Here is a 19,874-nt window from a genome sequence, read left to right on the forward strand (position 1 = left end):
GTTACAGCCTTATTCCAAAATGGAATAAATAAATTTTTCCCCTCAAAATTCTACACACAATGGGGGGTCATTCCGAGTTGATTGCTAGCTGCCGTTGTTCGTTGCGTAGCGATCAGTGTAAAAATCAGCTAATCTGCGCATGCACGCGCGACGTACGGGTACAAAGAGAATTGTGGTTCTGCACAGGTTGTAGCGACGTTTTCAGTCGCACTGGCGGCCGCAAGAAGACTGACAGGAAGGGGGCATTTCTGGGTGTCAACTGACCGTTTTCTGGGAGTGTTTGGAAAAATGAAGGCACGCCAGGGAAAATGCAGGCGTAGCTGGGCGAACGCTGGGTGGGTGTGTGACGTCAAAAGCCATCCCTCCAACGTTAGAATCAACGCACACGAAGAGTAAGTCCAGGGCTGGTCTTGTTCTGCACAAAATGTTTTTGCAGGCGCTCTACTGCACAGACGTTCGCACTTCTGCAAAGCGAAAATACACTCCCCGGTGGGCAGCGACAATGCATTTGCACGGCTGCTAAAACCTGCTAGCGAGAGAACAACTCGGAATGACCCCCAATATCCCATGAAGACAACATGAAAAAAGTTTGAGATGTTTGCAAATTTATTAAAAATAAAAAACTAAGAAATCACATGTACATAAGCATTCACAGCCTTTGCTCAATACTTTGTTGATGCACCTTTGGCAGCAATTACAGCCTCAAGTCTTTTTGAATATGATGCCATAAGCTTGGCACACCTATCTTTGGGTAGTTTCACCCATTCCTCTTTGCAGCACCGCTTAAGCTCCATCAGGTTGGATGGTAAGCATCGGTGCACAGCCATTTTCAGATCTCTCCAGAGATGTTCAATAGGATTCAAGTCTGGACTCTGGTTGGGCCACTCAAGGACATTCACAGAGTTGTCCTGAAGCCACTCCTTTGATATCTTAGCTGTGTGCTTAGGGTAGTTGTCCTGCTGAAAGATGAACTGTCACCCCAGTCTGAGGTCAAGAGCGCTCTGAAGCAGGTTTTCATCCAGGATGTCTCTGTACATTGCTGCATTCATCTTTACCTCTATCCTGACTAGTCTCCCAGTTCCTGCCGCTGAGAAACATCCCCACAGCATGATGCTGCCATCACCATGCTTCACTGTAGGGATGGTATTGGCCTGGTGATAAGCAGTGCCTGGTTTCCTGCAAACATGATGCCTGGCATTCACGCCAAAGAGTTCAATCTTTGTCTCATCTGATCAGAGAATTTTTTATTTCTCATGGTCCTTCAGGTGCATTTTGGCAAACTCCAGGTGGGCTGCCATGTGCTTTTTACTAAGGAGTGGCTTCCGTCTGGCCACTCTACCATACAGACCTGACGGTGGATTGCTGCAGAGATGGTTGTCCTTCTGGAAGGTTCTCCTCTCTCCACAGATGAATGCTGTAGCTCTGACAGAGTGACCATCAGGTTCTTGGTAACCTCTCTGACTAGGGCCCATCTCCCCTGATCGCTCAGTTTAGATGGCCAACTATAGGAAGAGTCCTGGTGGTTCCGAACTTCTTCCATTTATGGATGATGGAGGCCACTGTGCTCATTCGGACCTTCAAAGCATCAGATATATTTCTATACCCTTCCCCAGATTTGTGCCTTGAGACAATCCTGTCTCGGAGGTCTACAGACAATTCCTCTGACTTCATGCTTGGTTTGTGCTCAGACATGCGCTGTCAAGTGTGGGACCTTATATAGACAGGTGTGTGCCTTTCCAAATCATGTCCAATCAACTGAATTTACCATAGGTGGACTCCAATTAAGCTGTAGGAAGATCTCAAGGATGATCAGTGGAAACAGGATGCACCTGAGCTAAATTGTGAGCTTCATGGCAAAGGCTGTGAATACTTTATGTACATGTCATTTCTTAGTGTTTTTATTTTTAATAAATCTGCAAAGATCATAAAAAAAACTTTTTTCATATTGTCATTATTGGGTATTGTGTGAAGAATTTTGAGGGGAAAAATGAATTAATTCCATTTTGGATAAGGCTGTAACATAACAAAATGTGGAGAAAGTGAAGAACTGTGAATATTTTCCGGATGCACTGTATAGTCAAGACATTGTATCTCAAACAAAGGTATGATTCTGCACCAGTCCAAGATTCAGACAAAATTGTATTAAACCAGAATTATGACGATGTACAGGGACAATCCCATTATAGTTACCTGGTGGTGCACCCAGAGTCAGAGGGAAACTTAGGAGAAAATTGGCTTGCAGAAGACTCTTGTGTGGGTGCACTCTTATGTAAATTTGTTTATATGAAACTATTAAAACATAACTTTTAATGACTAATTATATTAAGAAAAAATCCACACTATCATATTTCACCACCGTTGGTCAGTAAGGATAAAGTGGTATCTGTGTACAAACATATATGTCAACTCATCTATATCTCTTAAAAATAAGATATCGCCAAAGGTGTGACTGCATAAATCTGAATAGTGAAATCTATGCAGATTATAGGGTAAACCAATCGACTGATTATTTGGTTGAAAAAATTGGAAATGTTCTGGTTAGTCTAAAGTATTAGATTTGTAGGGGGATGAAGACACTGGCTCTACACCCAAATCCTCTCCAACCAGCACAAGCTAGACTTGTTTTAATGAGACCTCAATGGGTCGTTAGACCGGACTAATATTAGGAGTATAGATCCTAATCAAGTATATATAAATAAGAAATTGACCTCTGTGGGACCTTGTAAATATCAATAATGGAATTGATCAGCTTATCCCAGAATATTTGGGAAGAGTAATGCATGAAAACAGTTTATAAATTTGGAACAGGGAAAAAAACAAAAGGATGAGTGAAGAAGAAAAAATGTGGTGATCCTGCTGTTGGTATAAAGTCGAGATGAGTCATAAATTACAACACCAGGTATTCTCTGGGGGTCCCCCTCACAGATACTGACCCAGCCCAACACCGTTTTGCTTCCAAGATCGGACGAGATCGGGCTCTATCGGTGGGGTATGGTAGTAATTACTGGACGCAAATGTTGTCGACTTACCAATGAGAGTGCACCTAAGGAAGGGTTACAAAGAGAAAAGGAAAAGTTGCGGATCTACTGTCTACGTTAGACACAGGATTAACCTGTGAATCATAGATGAGAGTCCGCGGATGTAAGTAGGTGAGAAATAGAGAGATAGAAAAAGGTGAGAGGGGACTAGTTGAATACCTAGATCAGAGAGTTTGCAATATTAAATATACTCGCTGTTGCCCTCAATTATAAGCAAACCACACACTGGCATGCAGGCCCATTTATATATAGAGTGGTCCCAGCTACTCACATATACGTATGCATTAAATTGATTCCTATTACTGGGCTGTCCAGGTTAAAATAGCCAGCTCCCAACGAGGTATGTCCAGGGCAAATTGGTGTACCTAGGTATTTTCAAATATGGTTATTCCTTTTTGATACAGCCCCATGATGTTAATCAATTCTTATTGCCTCCTGCTGACCGATATCGGCATGCTGTATCCAATAAACGAGGGATAATAACAGTTGCCCAAATCCCTGGGTCACCGTATAAATATAGACAATTTGCTTTCAGTGTAAATCTATTTATAGGCAACCTCCTGGGGACAAGATATGTCCCTTAGTCCCTTGATTTGCACTGCTATGAGCTAAGAGATTGAAAAATAGAGTACATGTACCAATACCAATGTGATTGGTGTGTAAAAATTAAATAAATCGATGGGGAAATACCGGTCCCTGCCCAGGTACCTGGGTCAGTCTGAGGTTGATGGGATCTGGAAAATGCTCCTAGCATCCTTGGTCCACGCTGGAAACGCTGGAAAACGTGTTTCACAGCGTGGACCAAGGACGCTAGGAGCATTTTCCAGATCCCATCAACCTCAGACTGACCCAGGGACCTGGGTAGGAACTGGTATTTCCCCATCGATTTATTTAATTTTTACACACCAATCACATTGGTATTGGTACATGTACTCTATTTTTCAATCTCTTAGCTCATAGCAGTGCAAATCAAGGGACTAAGGGACATATCTTGTCCCCAGGAGGTTGCCTATAAATAGATTTACACTGAAAGCAAATTGTCTATATTTATACGGTGACCCAGGGATTTGGGCAACGGTTATTATCCCTCGTTTATTGGATACAGCATGCCGATATCGGTCAGCAGGAGGCAATAAGAATTGATTAACATCACGGGGCTGTATCAAGAAGGAATAACCATATTTGAAAATACCTAGGTACACCAATTTGCCCTGTACATACCTTCGTTGGGAGCTGGCCATTTTAACCTGGACAGCCCAGTAATAGGAATCAATTTAATGCATACGTATATGTGAGTAGCTGGGACCACTCGATATATAGATGGGCCTGCGTGCCAGTGTGTGGTTTGCTTATAATTGAGGGCAACGGCGAGTATATTTAATATTGCAAACTCTCTGATCTAGGTATTCAACTAGTCCCTTCTCACCTTTTTCTATCTCTCTATTTGTCACCTACTTACATCCGCGGACTCTCATCTATGATTCACAGGTTAATCCTGTGTCTAACGTAGACAGTAGATCCGCAACTTTTCCTATTCTCTTTGTAACCCTTCCTTAGGTGCACTCTCATTGGTAAGTCGACAACATTTGCGTCCAGTAATTACTACCATACCCCACCGATAGAGCCCGATCTCGTCCGATCTTGGAAGCAAAACGGTGTTGGGCTGGGTCAGTATCTGTGAGGGGGACCCCCAGAGAATACCTGGTGTTGTAATTTATGACTCATCTCGACTTTATACCAACAGCAGGATCACCACATTTTTTCTTCTTCACTCATCCTTTTGTTTTTTTCCCTGTTCCAAATTTATAAACTGTTTTCATGCATTACTCTTCCCAAATATTCTGGGATAAGCTGATCAATTCCATTATTGATATTTACAAGGTCCCACAGAGGTCAATTTCTTATTTATATATACTTGATTAGGATCTATACTCCTAATATTAGTCCGGTCTAACGACCCATTGAGGTCTCATTAAAACAAGCCTAGCTTGTGCTGGTTGGAGAGGATTTGGGTGTAGAGCCAGTGTCTACATCCCCCTACAAGTCTAATACTTTAGACTAATCAGAACATTTCCAATTTTTTCAACCAAATAATCAGTCGATTGGTTTACCCTATAATCTGCATAGATTTCACTATTCAGATTTATGCAGTCACACCTTTGGCGATATCTTATTTTTAAGAGATATAGATGAGTTGACATATATGTTTGTACACAGACACCACTTTATCCTTACTGACCAACGGTGGTGGAATATGATAGTGTGGATTTTTTCTTAATATAATTAGTCATTAAAAGTTGTGATTTAATAGTTTCATATAAACAAATTTACATAAGAGTGCACCCACACAAGAGTCTTCTGCAAGCCAATTTTCTCCTTTTTTCTTTAGTCAAGACATTGGCAAGGTTAGAAATAATGATTTTTATTTGAAATAATAATTTTGTACTTCAAACTTTGCTTTCGTCAAAGAATGCTCCTTTTGCAGAAATTACTGCATTGCAGACCTTTGGCATCGTAGCTGTTCATTTGTTGAGGTAATCTGAATAAATTGCACCCCCACGCTTCCTGAAGCACCTCCCACAAGTTGGATTGGCTTGATGGGCACTTCTTATGTCATACGGTCAAGCTGCTCCCACAAAAGCTCAATAGGGCTGAGATCTGGTGACTGAGCTGGCCACTCCATTACAGACAGAATACCAGCTACCTGCATTCTTCCCTAAATAGTTCTTGCATAATTTGGAGGTGTGCTTTGGGTCATTGTCCTGTTGGAGGATGAAATTGGCTCCAATCAAGCGCTGTCCACAGGGTATGGTATGGCATGGCGTTGTAAAATGGAGTGATAGCCTTCCTTATTCAAAATCCCTTTTACCTTGTACAAATCCTTGTACAGCGGCGATGCTTTTGTACTTGAAGAGTAATTCCCAACCAGCGCAGCTCCTGTGGCTGGCCGGGAGGTACTCATCGCTGCCCGGTCGCAGCGGCTGCGTGTGATGTCACGCAGCTGCTGCGGCCCGCCCCCCGCACGGTCCGGCCATGCCTGTGTTGGCCGCCCGCGCCCACAAAATGGCGGCCAAACGCCGCCGTGCTGCTCACTTCAGCCCAGCGACCACCTCTGCCTGTCAATCAGGCAGAGGCGATCGCTGGGCAGCGACAGCCATCGGCTGTCAGCAGTTCTGACCTGATCGCTGCGATGAACTGCAGCGAGCGATCAGGTCAGAATGACCCCCTCAGTAACATAGGGCCTAATTCAGACCTGATCACTAGCAGGCGATTTTTGCACTGCTGCGATCAGATAGTCACCGCCTACATGGGGAGTGTATTTTAGCTGTGCAAGTGTGCGTACGCATGTGTAGCAGAGCTGTACAAACAGATTTTGTGCAGTCTCTGCGCAGCCCAGGACTTACTCAGCCGCTACAATCACATCAGCCTGTCCGGGACCGGAATTGACGTCAGGAACCCTCCCTGCAAACGCATGGACACGCCTGCGTTTTTCCAGACACTCCCTGAAAACTGTCAGTTGACATCCACAAACGCCTTCTTCCTGTAAATCTCCTTGCGATCGCCCCTGGGGACCGGATCCATCACACAAACCCATCACTGAGCGGCGATCCGGTTTGTACCCATGCAACGCGCCTGTGCATACGCATGCGCAGTTTGGACCTGATCAGGTCTGAATTACCCCCATAATTCCTGAGGTTGAAAAAAACAATTTGTCCATCGAGTTCAACCTGTTAGTGGTCTCCTACACTGAACTATTTTTAAGGCTAATTTTAACTGTGGTGAGTGTTAAGCTGTAAACTAAAATACTCCATTTTTATATTACCATAGTAGATGATTTACCCACCATAACCCTGTATATCCTTATCCATTAGGAATTTCTCATGCCCATTTTTGAAAGTAATAACTGAGTCCGCCATCAATACTCTCTCAGGCAGGGAATTCCATATACGTATTGTCCTTACTGTGAAGAAACCTTTCCGTCTCTCTCTGTGCGAAATCTCCTCTCCTCAAACCTAAGCCGGTGTCCACGTATCCTTTTCGATGATCATACCAAAAACAAATCCCCCGCTAGCTCTGTGTATTACCCCTTATACATCTGTAGATGTTAATCATGTCCCCTCAATCTCCTTTTTTCCAGTGTAAACATGCCTAGCCTAGTAAGCCTTTCCTCGTATTCTGGAGTCTCCATTCCCTTTATCTATTTGGTCGCTTATCTCTGAACCTTTTCTAGTTCCAGGATATCCTTTTTGTAGTATGGTGCCCATAATTGTACACAGCATTCAAGATGTGGCCTCACTAGTGATTTATATAGTGGAAGTATAACACTCTCATCCCTTGCATCAATTCCCCGCTTAATGCATGCTAATACCTTGTTTGCCTCTTTTGCTGCATTCCTACAGTACTTTGGGTACTACTGTTAAGTTTGTTATCTATGTGAACACCTAAATCGTTTTCCAGTACAGAATTCCCTAGTTTCTCCCCATTTAGTATGTAGGTAGTGTTCTTATTCTTGCTACCGAAGTGCATTACCTTACATATTTCCATACTGAACCACATTCTCCAATAATGTAATGTCATGACAAACAGAGTTGCAATATTTTTCATTTGATGTAAAGTAAATATCCCAATATATATATATATATATATATATATATATATATATATATATATATATATTTATTTATTTTAAACTGTATCTGAAGCATCCATATGAGTGATTGGCAGAGGCGGAACTACCGGCAGGGCAAGCAGTGCATTGCACTGGGGCCCGCCTCTGTCCAGGGGCCCAAGCATCTAATGAGTCAAACTGACTCATTACATGCCGCTGTGCGCTGCGGGCAACCGCTGCCCGCAGCGCACAGCTGCCCACAGAGGAGAAGAGCAGTGGCACGGACGGGGGGAAGGAGGAGGACGGAGGCGAAGGAGGGAACCGCAGCAGCGCTTTGTTACTGGTGGAGGCGCTGCTGCTGCTGCCCCTCTGCTTCACTATAGGCTGTCTTCCGAGAACAGCCTATAGTGAAGCAGGGGGGCAGCAGCAGCAGCGCCTCCACCAATAACACAGCGCTGCTGCGGCACCCTCCTCCACCTCGTCTACTGCCCGGGAATCGTCAAGCTGCACGAGGAGCCTGAGCCAGTGGAGAGGGTAAGTATGATTCTACTTTCTTTCTGTCTTTCTCTTTCTTTCTTTCTTTCTTTCTTTCTTTCTTTCTTTCTTTCTTTCTTTCTTTCTTTCTTTCTTTCTGTCTCTTTCTTTATTTCTTTCTTTCTGTCTCTTTCTTTCTTTATTTGTTGGGACTGCCTGCCGCTATGTGTAAAAATGGGGGACTGCCTACCGCAATGTGTAAAAAGGGTGGACTGCCTGCCGCTATGTGTAAAAATGGGGGACTGCCTGCCGCAATGTGTAAAAAGGGGGGACTGCCTGCCGCAATGTGTAAAAATGGGGAATCTGCCTGCCGCAACGTGTAAAAATGGGGAATCTGCCTGCCGCTATGTGTAAAAATGGGGGACTGCCTACCGCAATGTGTAAAAAGGGTGGACTGCCTGCCGCTATGTGTAAAAATGGGGGACTGCCTGCCGCAATGTGTAAAAAGGGGGGACTGCCTGCCGCAATGTGTAAAAATGGGGAATCTGCCTGCCGCAATGTGTAAAAATGGGGAATCTGCCTGCCGCTATGTGTAAAAATGGGGAATCTGCCTGCCGCAATGTGTAAAAACGGGAGACTGCCTGCCGCAACGTGTAAAAAGGGGGAATCTGCCTGCCGTAATGTGTAACAAGGGCACGCTGTCTGCCGTAATGTGTAACAAGGGCACGCTGTCTGCCGTAATGTGTAACAAGGGCACGCCGTCTGCCGTAATGTGTAACAAGGGCACGCTGTCTGCCGTAATGTGTAACAAGGTCACGCTGTCTGCCGTAATGTGTAACAAGGTCACGCTGTCTGCCGTAATGTGTAACAAGGGCACGCTGTCTGCCGCTATGTGTAAAAAGTGTACGTTGTCTGCCGTTATGTGTAAAAAGTGTACGCTGTCTGCCGTAATGGTTAAAAAGGGGACGCTGTCTGCCGTAATGTGTAAAAAGTGTACGCTGTCTGCCGCTATGTTTAACAAGGGCACGCTGTCTGCCGTTATGTGTAAAAAGTGTACGCTGTCTGCCGTAATGTGTAAAAAGTGCACGCTGTCTGCCGCTATGTGTAACAAGGGCACGCTGTCTGCCGTTATGTGTAAAAAGGGGACGCTGTCTGCCGTAATGTATAAAAAGGGGGACGCTGTCTGCCGTAATGTGTAAAAAGGGGACGCTGTCTGCCGTAATGTGTAAAAAGAGGAATCTGTTCGTTGTAAGGTGTGAAAGGGTCTCTACCTGGTGTAGTGGTGCTACTGTGCGGCGTAATTTGAAGAATGGAGACTACTGTGCACCGTTTTAGGAATTGGTATTATTTTGTGGCCACACCCCTTCCCCACGAAGCCACGCCACTATGTATTTTTGCGCGCGCCTACGGCGCGCACTGCCCCTGTTTTGCATGCAGGGGTGGGGCTCCGATGCCGTTTCTTGCACACAGTGCTAAAATGTCTAGTTACGGCACTGTTGCTAGGTATCCATTTCTCTGGCCCTGAGCAGGTCCCCCTCACCAGATCCTCTCAAGGGGTGAGGGGGTGGACTTGGATGGGATGGGATGGAGGGGGGGGGGGGGGGGGGCAAAGCATTTTGTCGCACCTGGGCCCACCGCTTGCTAGTTCCGCCACTGGTGATTGGAACATCTGTTATCAATGCAATCAGCAAATAGACTTATATGGGGTACACACTTCAGTCAATCTGAAAATGACAAATTTTGGTAAGCACACACACTTACAAATGTCAGTCTGGAAGAAGTTGTGATGTCATTCTTGCTGATTCAGGTGCCAGCATATGGTTCAGCTGGTCGTGTGTACACACAAAGTGATGTGATCGTTTGTGCTGCACGGTATGACTGATGCAATATATCTGTGAAATACTTAGTTCAAATATATATTGTGTGTACACATAGGCGATGATTCAGACCTGATCGCTGGGCTGCTAACTTTGCTGTCCTGCGTTCAGATAGTCTCCACCCCAGGGGGAGTGTAAATTCGCTGTGCAAGTGTGCAATTGCATGTGTACTCCGAGCTGCAAAATTCCAGTGTGTGCAGTCCAGGACTTACTCCTACAGTGCGATGAGAACAGGCTGGTCGGGGACAGAGCTGACGTCAGACACCCTCCCTGAAAACGCTTGGGAACGCCTGCGTTTTTCCTGACACTCCCAATAAACTGTCAGTTACCACCCACAAACGGCCTTTTCCTGTCAATCACCTTGTGAACGCCCGTGCAAATTAAATTTTCGCACTATCCTGTCGCTGACTGGCGACGCCCATTGTTGTTGGTAGACGCGTGTGCACTTTGCGGGGCATACGTATGCGCAGTTAATGCCTGATCGCCCACTGAATGATATATCATCAAGTGTGTACCCAACCTAAGACTAAATGGCTAAGTGTAGCCTGTAATAACCCAATGAGCAAAGTAAAAACATGAATGGAAGAAAATGATTACTCACCAGAAGAGAAATAACTGTGGCAAGGTGGTGGTCTACTGTTGTAGGTAACTGGGGGTCTTTAAAAGAGATGACCCAAAACTTTAATACAGAAAAAAAACATTCAATGTAGTAATTAAGTTACTTTAAAGTCATTGTCAAGAACTCAAACTTACCCATTAGGGGGTGGCATGTGTGCCATAGGCGGGGGTAGAAGTGGTGGAGGCATCAGTGCTAGAAATACCACAAGACAAAATAGTAAGAGTGTACACTGATTCAGGAACTCCCTAAGTACGTATCATCATATATAACTATAATGATATATAATAAGGTCATTCAATATAACAAGAACAAGGTTTAAAATTCTAAGGAAACACAATACATTTTCCACATCTATATAACTGATATAACTGAAGTTTAAACCATAAATAAACAATAAGATACACAGTCAGTGGTGCAATACTGCAATATAATGAAAAGATAAATTGAATAGAAAGTACTGAAAATTACACATATGTAGTTATTACGCAAGGACCATACAACACACAATCTGCACATTGTAACGAGCAGGGCTCTCCGCCCTCTTATTCTCTCCCTGCACTAACCCTATCTCCAGTGCGCTCCCACACTCACAGTCAGCGATGCTGCCTGCCCTTCCCAGTTAATCAAAAACTAAAATCATGTCACAGATTTAAGAATTTGAAATAAGGAGATTTATGGTAAGAACTTACCTTTGTTAAATCTCTTTCTGCGAGGTACACTGGGTTTCACAGGGATAACATTGGGGTGTAGAGTTGGATCTTGATCCGAGGCACCAACAGGTTAAAAGCTTTCACTGTTTCCAAGATGTACAGTACCGCCCCCTCTATAATCCCGCCTCCGTGCACAGGAGCTCAGTTTTATTAACTGGTCCAATGCAGTAGCAGGTAAAAGAGATGACAACCGTTAGTAGCCACATACACCACATTCTCACGACAGGAGAAGGTATCAGCGGCTAATTCCATACAAACCCAAAGTAGCTAAGTGCATCAGGGTGGGCGCCCTGTGGTACCCAGTGTACCTCGCAGAAAGAGATTTAACAAAGGTAAGTTCTTACCATAAATCTCCTTTTCTGCAGTGGGGTTCCACAGTGATAACATCGGGGATGTCCTAAAACAGTTCCTTATGGGAGGGGACGCACTGTAGTGGGCACAAGAACCCGGCGTCCAAAAGAGGCATCCTGGGAGGCGGAAGTATCGAAGGCATAGAACCTTATGAACGTGTACACTGAGGACCACGTAGCTGCCTTGCACAATTTGTTCAAGGGTCGCACCACGGCAGGCCGCCCAAGAAGGTCCAACCGACCGAGTAGAATGGGCTTTGATGGTAGCAGGAGCTGGAAGGCCAGCCTGTACATAAGCATGTCCAATCACCATTCTAATCCATCTGGCCAAGGTCTGCTTGTTAGCAGTCCAGTCACATTTGTGAAAACCAAAAAGGACAAAGATGAAATCAAATCTCCTAAGAGAAGCTGTCCTCTTCACATAAATACGGAGAGCCCGTACCACATCCAAAGACCGTTCTTTGGAGGATAAAACTAGAGAGGTAAAGGCTGGAACCACAATCTCTTGATTAAGGTGGAAAGATGACACCACCTTAGGTAGATAACCAGGGCGAGTTCTAAGAACCGCACAGTCGCTGTGAAAAATCAGAAAGGGTGACCGACAGGACAAGGCACCCAAGTCTGAAACCCATTCAGCAGATGCAATAGCCAGCAAGAACAAGACCTTAAGAGTAAGCAACTTAAGGTTCACAGACTCAAGAGGTTCAAACGGAGACTCTTGTAAGGCATCCAGAACAGCCGACAAATCCCAAGGAGCCACAGTTGGGACATAGGGAGGTTGAATCTGCAAAACACCCTGAGTGAATGTATGAACATCAGGCAGAGTCGCAATTTTTCTCTGAAACCATATTGACAAGGCAGAAACATGAACCTTGAGGGAGGCCAGACGAAGGCCTAAGTCCAGGCCCTGTTGCAGGAAAGCCAAAAGCTTGGCAGTACTGAACTTGCATGCATCATAATTGTTAGTCGCACACCAGGTGAAGTAAGAATTCTAGAACCTATGGTAAATCCGAGCAGAAGCCGGTTTACGGGCCTTCAACATAGTTTGAATGACCGCCTCAGAAAACCCTTTGGCCCTCAGTACGGAAGCTTCAAGAGCCACGCCGTCAAAGCCTGCCAGGTCAAATCCTGGTAGACACAAGAGCCCTGAACGAGGAGGTAAGGGTGCTGCGGAAGCATAAAAGGACGCTCTATCAATAGACCCTGCAGATCTGAGAACCAATGCCGTCTGGGCCACGCCGGAGCGATTAGAATTAGTATTCCTCCTTCTTGCTTGAACTTCCGAATTACCCTGGGCAGGAGTGAAACCGGAGGGAACACGTACAGCAGTTAAAAGTTCCATGGAATTGCCAATGCGTCCATGAACGCTGCTTAAGGATCCCTTGTCCTTGCTCCGAAGACCGGAACCTTGTGATTGTGTTGAGACACTATCAGGTCTACATCTGGTAGACCCCACTGATCCACGAGGAGTTGAAAGACCTCAGGATGAAGGCTCCACTCTCCGGCGTGTACGTCCTGACAACTGAGGAAGTCTGCTTCCCAGTTCAGGTCCCCTGGATTGAACACTGCCAATAGGGCTGGCAGACGGCGTTCCGCCCAACGAAGAATCTTTGACACTTCCGACATGGCTTTGCGGCTTCGGGTGCCGCCTTGATGATTTATGTATGCCACCGTGGTGGCGTTGTCCGACTGTACTTGAACAGGCCTGTTCTGTACCAGAGGAAGGGCCAGTGTCAAGGCATCGAACACTGCCCGCAATTCCAGAATGTTTATCGGGCGGAGAGCTTCCTCCCTGGTCCACCGACCCTGAAGAGAGTGTTGCTCTAACACTGTGCCCCAACCCCGCAGACTGGCGTCCATCGTCAGAAGGACCCAGTTGGAGATCCAGAATGGACGACCCCTGCTCAGTTGTTGGTCCTGCAGCCGCCAAGTCAGTGACAGACGGACCTCCGGAGTCAAGGATATCATGTGAGACCTGATCCGGTGAGGCAGGCCGTCCCACTCTGAGAGAATTAACCTCTGTAGAGGGCGGGAATGAAATTGAGCGTACTCCACCATGTCGAAAGCCGACACCATGAGGCCTAGTAATTGCTTCACCGAGCGTATCGACACACGTGGGCGAGAGAGGAAGCATCTTATCTTGTCCTGAAGTTTCAGGATCTTTTCCGGGAGACAAAAACAACCGCTGGTTGTGGGTGTCCAACAGTGCTCCCAGGTGCACCATGGTCTGAGCAGAGACCAGGGAAGATTTCTTCCAGTTGATGAGCCACCCATGGGCTTGCAGGAATTGGACAGTCAGTTCCAGATGACGAAGGAGAACCTCTGGAGAATCTGCCAGGATCAAAAAGTCGTCGAGATACGCCAGGATCCAGATACCCTGATGGCGGAGTAGGGCCGTCATGACCGCCATGGCCTTGGTGAAAACTCGAGATCAGACCAAACGGCAAGGCCTGGAATTGAAAATGTAGGTTGCCAATAGCAAACCGCAGGTATTGCTGATGCGACACTGCAACAATAGGTATATGCAGTCCCTGGGCTCCAAGGCCAGAACAATAGAGCGAAGAGTTTCCATACGGAATTTGGAGACTATCACAAACTTGTTCAAAGACTTGAGGTTGAGAATGGTCCGAGAAGATCCATTCGGTTTCGGGACTAGGAACAGCGTTGAAAAGTACCCCCTGCCTCTCTGAGCCAGAGGCACTGGCACTACCACTCCTGTGTCCAGGAGAGATTGCACCACCAGATGGAGAGTCCATGCTTTCACCGGAACTGAAGGGACGTTTGTTGAGCAAAACTGGTGAGGGGGACGTTTCTTGAAAGAGATGGCATATCCGTGAGTGATGACTTCCCTTACCCAGGCATTCGAAGAGGTCTGTAGCCATACCTGAGCAAACCATAGAAGTCGGCCTCCCACCCTGGGATCCCCCAGAGGGTGGCCCGCCCCGTCATGCAGCAGGCTGATGGGCAGCCCAGGCACGTTTAGGGTTGGGCTTAGTGGATTTGGAAGTGCGAGCTTGTTTCTCTTATGACTGACCCTTTGCTTTACCTGGAGGTCGAAAGGAACGAAATTAAGTACTCTTAGCCTTTGGGCCGAAGGAGTAGTACTAGGCAGACACGCAGTCTTAGCAGACGCTAAGTCAGCAACAATCTTGTTGAGCTCTTCCCCAAAAAGAATGTTTCCTTTAAAAGGGATAACCTCCAAGGTATTTTTCGAGCCCAGATCTACCGACCAGGACCGCAACCAGAGGATCCGGCGAGCCAGAATAGACGTGGTAGACTCTTTGGCCGCTAGGATACCTGACGGTAGTTCCGCTTCTACTTCCTGAACCCAGGCCCTATAGCTTTAGCAGCCCAAGAGGCAGCAATAGTATGCCTATGCACAGCTCCTGCCAGAGTATAGGACTTCAAGCAACTCTCCACATGTTTATCCGTCAGTTCCTTCAGAGAGGTGACAGTAGTGACAGGCAGAGCAGATGACACCACCAGACGTGCGACTTGTGAGTCCACCGGTGGCGGTGTTTCCCAATTTTTGCTTAATTCTGCAGCAAGGGGATAAAGAGCCAGCATTTTCTTAGACAGAGAGAATTTCTTTCCTGGATATTCCCAGGATTCCTGACATATGTCAACTAAATGGTCAGAATGTGGTAAAACTAATTTAGTAACCTTCTGACACTTAAACTTATCTGGTTTCTTAGAGGTAGCTGGGGGTTCTTCATCATCATCAATTTGAAGAATTAGCCGTATAGTCTCCAAGAGGTCAGGAACATCCACTTGGGTCAGGGATTCCCCATCAGAAGCATCTGCCTTTCCAGCGGGAAACAAAAGCTCATATATCTGGTTCCTCCTTTCCTATGATATCGACGGTGGTAGCGTCACTTCCCGTTCGCGGTGAGGGATCAGTGTATGCACCATCTTCATCCGATGAAGTACCTGTAACATGAGTGGACTGTGAGGATGTAAGGGCATGCTTAGAGGACACTTTGGTCTTAGGCAGGCGAGGATTAAGATTCTGCTTGGCCAAAGACTGATTTAATTGCTGTAACAGAGGACAGAGCATCTGCCCATGGTGGATTTACAGCAGGGACAATATGTGGCTGTAATGGCACAGGAGGTCCCATATGGGGCGTAAGTCTAGTTACCAGCGTAGTCAGTAAATTAGAGAATGTAGCCCACGGTGGGTCAGCAGTTAGCCCCGACGTAGGAAACTGACTAAGGGGTACACAGCCCCCAGCACCTGAACCCTCAGCTACAATATTTTCCTCAGAGACATCCGGGGCATGAACACTGCCAGATGCAGGGTCTGCCATCAAACCCTCACCCTAACGAGCTGACATTATATGAAAACGTTACCGTAGGGTGGAATAGTACAATAAAGGCAGACAGAATACCTAACAAAAATCCCCCCGGATAGTATTACTACAGGCAGAGCACACACGGAGGATTTAAGAGGTAAATGGTGACTGTAAAACACAGAGAAAATACCAAAAATAGTATATCCTGTGAAAACCACTATATTATATGAAAACCCTGACACATAGCCCCCTTCAGGGTACAGAATATAGGGATAGCAGTAGATGCGAGATACACGGAATGGAAATCACACAGCAGCTATTGGCACACACACACAGTCACATGTACAATGCAGAAATTATCACAGATAACAATAAAACTGCACTGGACTAGCAATACTGTAGTAACTGCACTACACAAGTAAAGCTAAGTAGGTATACAGATAAAGCAATGCACAGTAAACACTGGATGTATATCACAGGGTACTTGTACTAAATAACCCTGACAAAGTGCACTTGTTCTTAACTAACTCTGTTTAAAGACATGTAGAATACCTAAGTTTCCTGTTAATGCACAGCGCTGATGATGCAGGCGGCTTTACAGAGGAGGCATTGCCCAGCAGTCCCAGATCAGCGCAGCTGTGTGTTTAATGGCGCCCAAACGCTGACAGGGAGGGAGGGAGAAATGGCGCCCTGGGGCTGGGGGAAGGGCTACAGGGCAGAGCCAGATCCCCTTGCTGGACTTCACCACCGGTACTGCGGGCCTTAAAGAAACCGACTTATGCAAAAATCCGACCTGTGCCCATGCCCTGGTGGTCTAGTGGGGTCCCTGCACAGCCACAGTGTCCACGCCAGCACGCGCGATCCGCCTCCCAAGGACCGCGCCGGATCGCGGTTTGCAGCGGGTCCATCCTGGGGGACCCTCTTACCTCCTCCTTTCAGCGGCCACGCGATCCTGGAGAGCAGCGGTGGTGTGTGTGTGCCCTTATGAGAGAATCGGAGCCTCCACTGTAGTTACCAGGCAACCAGGGTGCGGGAGTGTACAGCGCCACTGGGAGGTGAGGGAGCCGCAGCATGATGTGTCAGACTGACATATAGCACTTTTAAGTGCCTATGCTGCGGATCTGAAGTCTTCTTTCTTCACTTGAAAGCTCTTTTCAGGGCTGCCCAGTGCAGCCCTCCCTGTTGTTAGCCTGCACTGCAGGCACCAACTTACAAACTGAGCTCCTGTGCACGGAGGCGGGGTTATAGAGGAGGCGGCGCTGTGCATCTTGGGAACAGTCAAAGTCAGCCTGTTGGTGCCTCGGATCAAGATCCAACTCTACACCCCGATGTTATTCCTGTGGAACCCCAGTGTACCCCGCTGCAGAAAGTAGAGGTTTACTCTTGTCTTTTATAGCATAGCCATAGACTGAGGATCCTACATAAGTGACAGCAAATCAGACTCTCATAATTATATGTACAATAAACAAGAAAATGTTTACTAATCATCATTAAACACTGCTGATCTACATGATTTTCTCCCTTTACTTGAAAAACATGAAAAAGAAAAAAATGTGCATTCGATTATCAATGGGCTTGCATTCACCTGGAGGGTGCAAGGCTGGTGGGACCTGGGTGGCTGGAAGGGGACGCTGGAAGAAAAGAGGTGGTGGGGGGAGTCTACTGAATGGTGGAGGATTTGGGGCAATAGTTGGTGGGGGTAGAAGAGGTGGAGGAGGTTGTTGATGCTGCATCATCATAGGATGGGATTTGTATTCCTGATTGCCAACCACCTTTAGGAGGAAATAAACATTTACAATTACGATTTTATATCTACAAGAAACTACTTAAAAACAATAAAGTTCTAAATTATAAGCTATACCAGGACTGTCCAACTGCTTCATATGTGCAAATGTAAATATATTCTAAATCATATCTGCAATCTCTCTGCACCACAAACAGTGTATAGATGCGCTTGAATAAAAGAGTTAACTAGGACCGCATACGATGATACAGTAGAAAGAGTAGCAAAGACTACATAGTACTGTGCAACAATATTAACAAGAAAACCATTGGAGCCAGTTATAATTATTTTAGGATTAGCAACAAAACAGTGGTTCAAAAATATAAAATAAAGTTTCAGTTACTTCAATGGGAAGATCATTTGACTCTGGAATGTCCCATCTCCTGCCTTCAACACGGGTGATATTACAGATCTCCCCATCAGTTTCATAGGTGGCCCCTCCCTGCTTCCTAACAATAAATCATATACAATATCTTACAATGCATTGTTATATTCAATAGAAAAAGCACAAGAGTGAGAAGTATGTGTGGTGAAAAAGTAGTTTGGACTGGTACAACTATGGCATATGGCAGGTTTGTATACATACACCAATATCTGGCTATACACACCAGACCAAAAGGGTTAACTGACAGAACGAATGGGGGAAGAAACTTGCTAATATTATTATTATTTGTATAGTGCACATTTTATTATGCAGTGCTGTACAGAGAATATTGGGGGATTTGTAAGCATACCATAAAAGTAAGCAATTGGGCAAACCATGTTGCACTGCAGGTGGGCAGATGTAACATGTACAGAGAGAGCTAGATTTGGGTGGGTTATATTGTTTTTGTGCAGGGTAAATACTGGCTGCTTAATTTTTGCACTGCAATTTAGATTTCAGCTTGAACACACCCCACCCAAATCTAAATCAGTGCAGCATGGTTTTGGCCATTAGTGTGCTTTTTTTGGTTTTCTAACTGCTCTGACTAACCCCCATTATTATATTTTATTTATACATTATAAAGGCACCACAGGGGCTCTATAGCGCCCTAAAAGGGGATAAAACTGATAACATCATACATACCCTGTAAGTACAGGGTAAAACTGACGGGTATACATTTACATAGATACATAATTACAATGTGCAGTTGGCATACTTACTAGAGAAGACATAGGGGAGAGGGCCATACTCATACTAGCTTACAATATATACTGAATGTGGGAGGACACAATGGGAGGAGAGACAGGGTTGTATCCATGATGGATGCAGGGTGTGCAGGGGATCAGTATGAACTCCCAACTGACGGGATCCCGGCGGTCGAAATACTGACGCTGGAATCCAGACTTCGAGCGCAGCATGTCCGCTCAAGGGCTCGCTTTGCTTGCCACGCTTTGGGCCCGGTGGTAAGGTTCTATTCCCCCACGGGTGGTGGATTCTGACCATCGACATTTCAATGACTGTCAGAATCCCGTCCGTCGGGAATATAACTGCATACCATGTGCGGTGCATGCAGGCCCCTGAGCTATGGATGTCCCACACCGCTCACTCTGCACACAAAGTCTGTACTTACTTTTCTGTCAGTACTGCAAAAATCATCAGGAAAATTACACCAACTTCATTTTCCTTCATATATGTGGATTCTCTGTAGACTCTGGTACAATGTCAGAGTCTACTGGGCGCATGTTCTAGCGCATTAGGGGGGAGCCTGCACCCACAGCTAGTACTGCACCATACTTGCCGACTTCTGGAAAGGGGCAGTCAGGCTGCTGAGGCAGGAGGCATGGTGCACCCGAAATAGGCGGTGTGTGGCAGTATGTTTGTGTCAATGTGGCCCCACAGGGCCACATTAACTTGATTCAGCATCCAAGTGCATCGCATCATCGGCTGTCTGGTCGCCATCACTCAGGAAGTTATAGCACCAGGTGGCAGGCTCCAGGAGACTTGACTACGCTTCCAAGTGTCCAGGAGAGCCCCCAAAGATGTAGGAGCCTCACTGACATTCTAGGACAGTAGGCAAGTACAGACTGCACACGGGACCCCTACTCTCTTAAAATATACTTGAGAATGGTACACCTGAAAGCCAGAGGGCTGGAAGAAAGTGTAATGGATATAGATAGAGGGAAGGAATGCATATTATTC

At 46.0% G+C, this 19,874-nt stretch overlaps 1 protein-coding gene and 2 pseudogenes across 1 annotated transcript in view; 1 reads left to right on the top strand and 2 right to left on the bottom strand.

Moving 5' to 3' along the window:
* Positions 1–19,874, bottom strand: part of LOC134947699 (pre-mRNA 3'-end-processing factor FIP1-like) — a 148,235-nt gene that overhangs the window by 35,476 nt on the left and 92,885 nt on the right. Inside the window, exons 9-12 of the mRNA XM_063935655.1 lie at positions 18,096–18,201; positions 17,555–17,741; positions 10,752–10,809; positions 10,600–10,655 (exon numbers count right to left, since the gene is read on the bottom strand). Of these exons, the coding sequence (XP_063791725.1) occupies positions 10,600–10,655; positions 10,752–10,809; positions 17,555–17,741; positions 18,096–18,201 (407 nt within the window). The remainder of the gene's footprint in view (positions 1–10,599; positions 10,656–10,751; positions 10,810–17,554; positions 17,742–18,095; positions 18,202–19,874) is intronic.
* Positions 2,885–3,003, bottom strand: LOC134953525 (5S ribosomal RNA; annotated as a pseudogene).
* On the top strand, positions 4,636–4,754 carry LOC134953537 (5S ribosomal RNA; annotated as a pseudogene).

Source organism: Pseudophryne corroboree, chromosome 8 (assembly GCF_028390025.1).
Source record: "Pseudophryne corroboree isolate aPseCor3 chromosome 8, aPseCor3.hap2, whole genome shotgun sequence".
NCBI lineage: Eukaryota > Metazoa > Chordata > Amphibia > Anura > Myobatrachidae > Pseudophryne > Pseudophryne corroboree.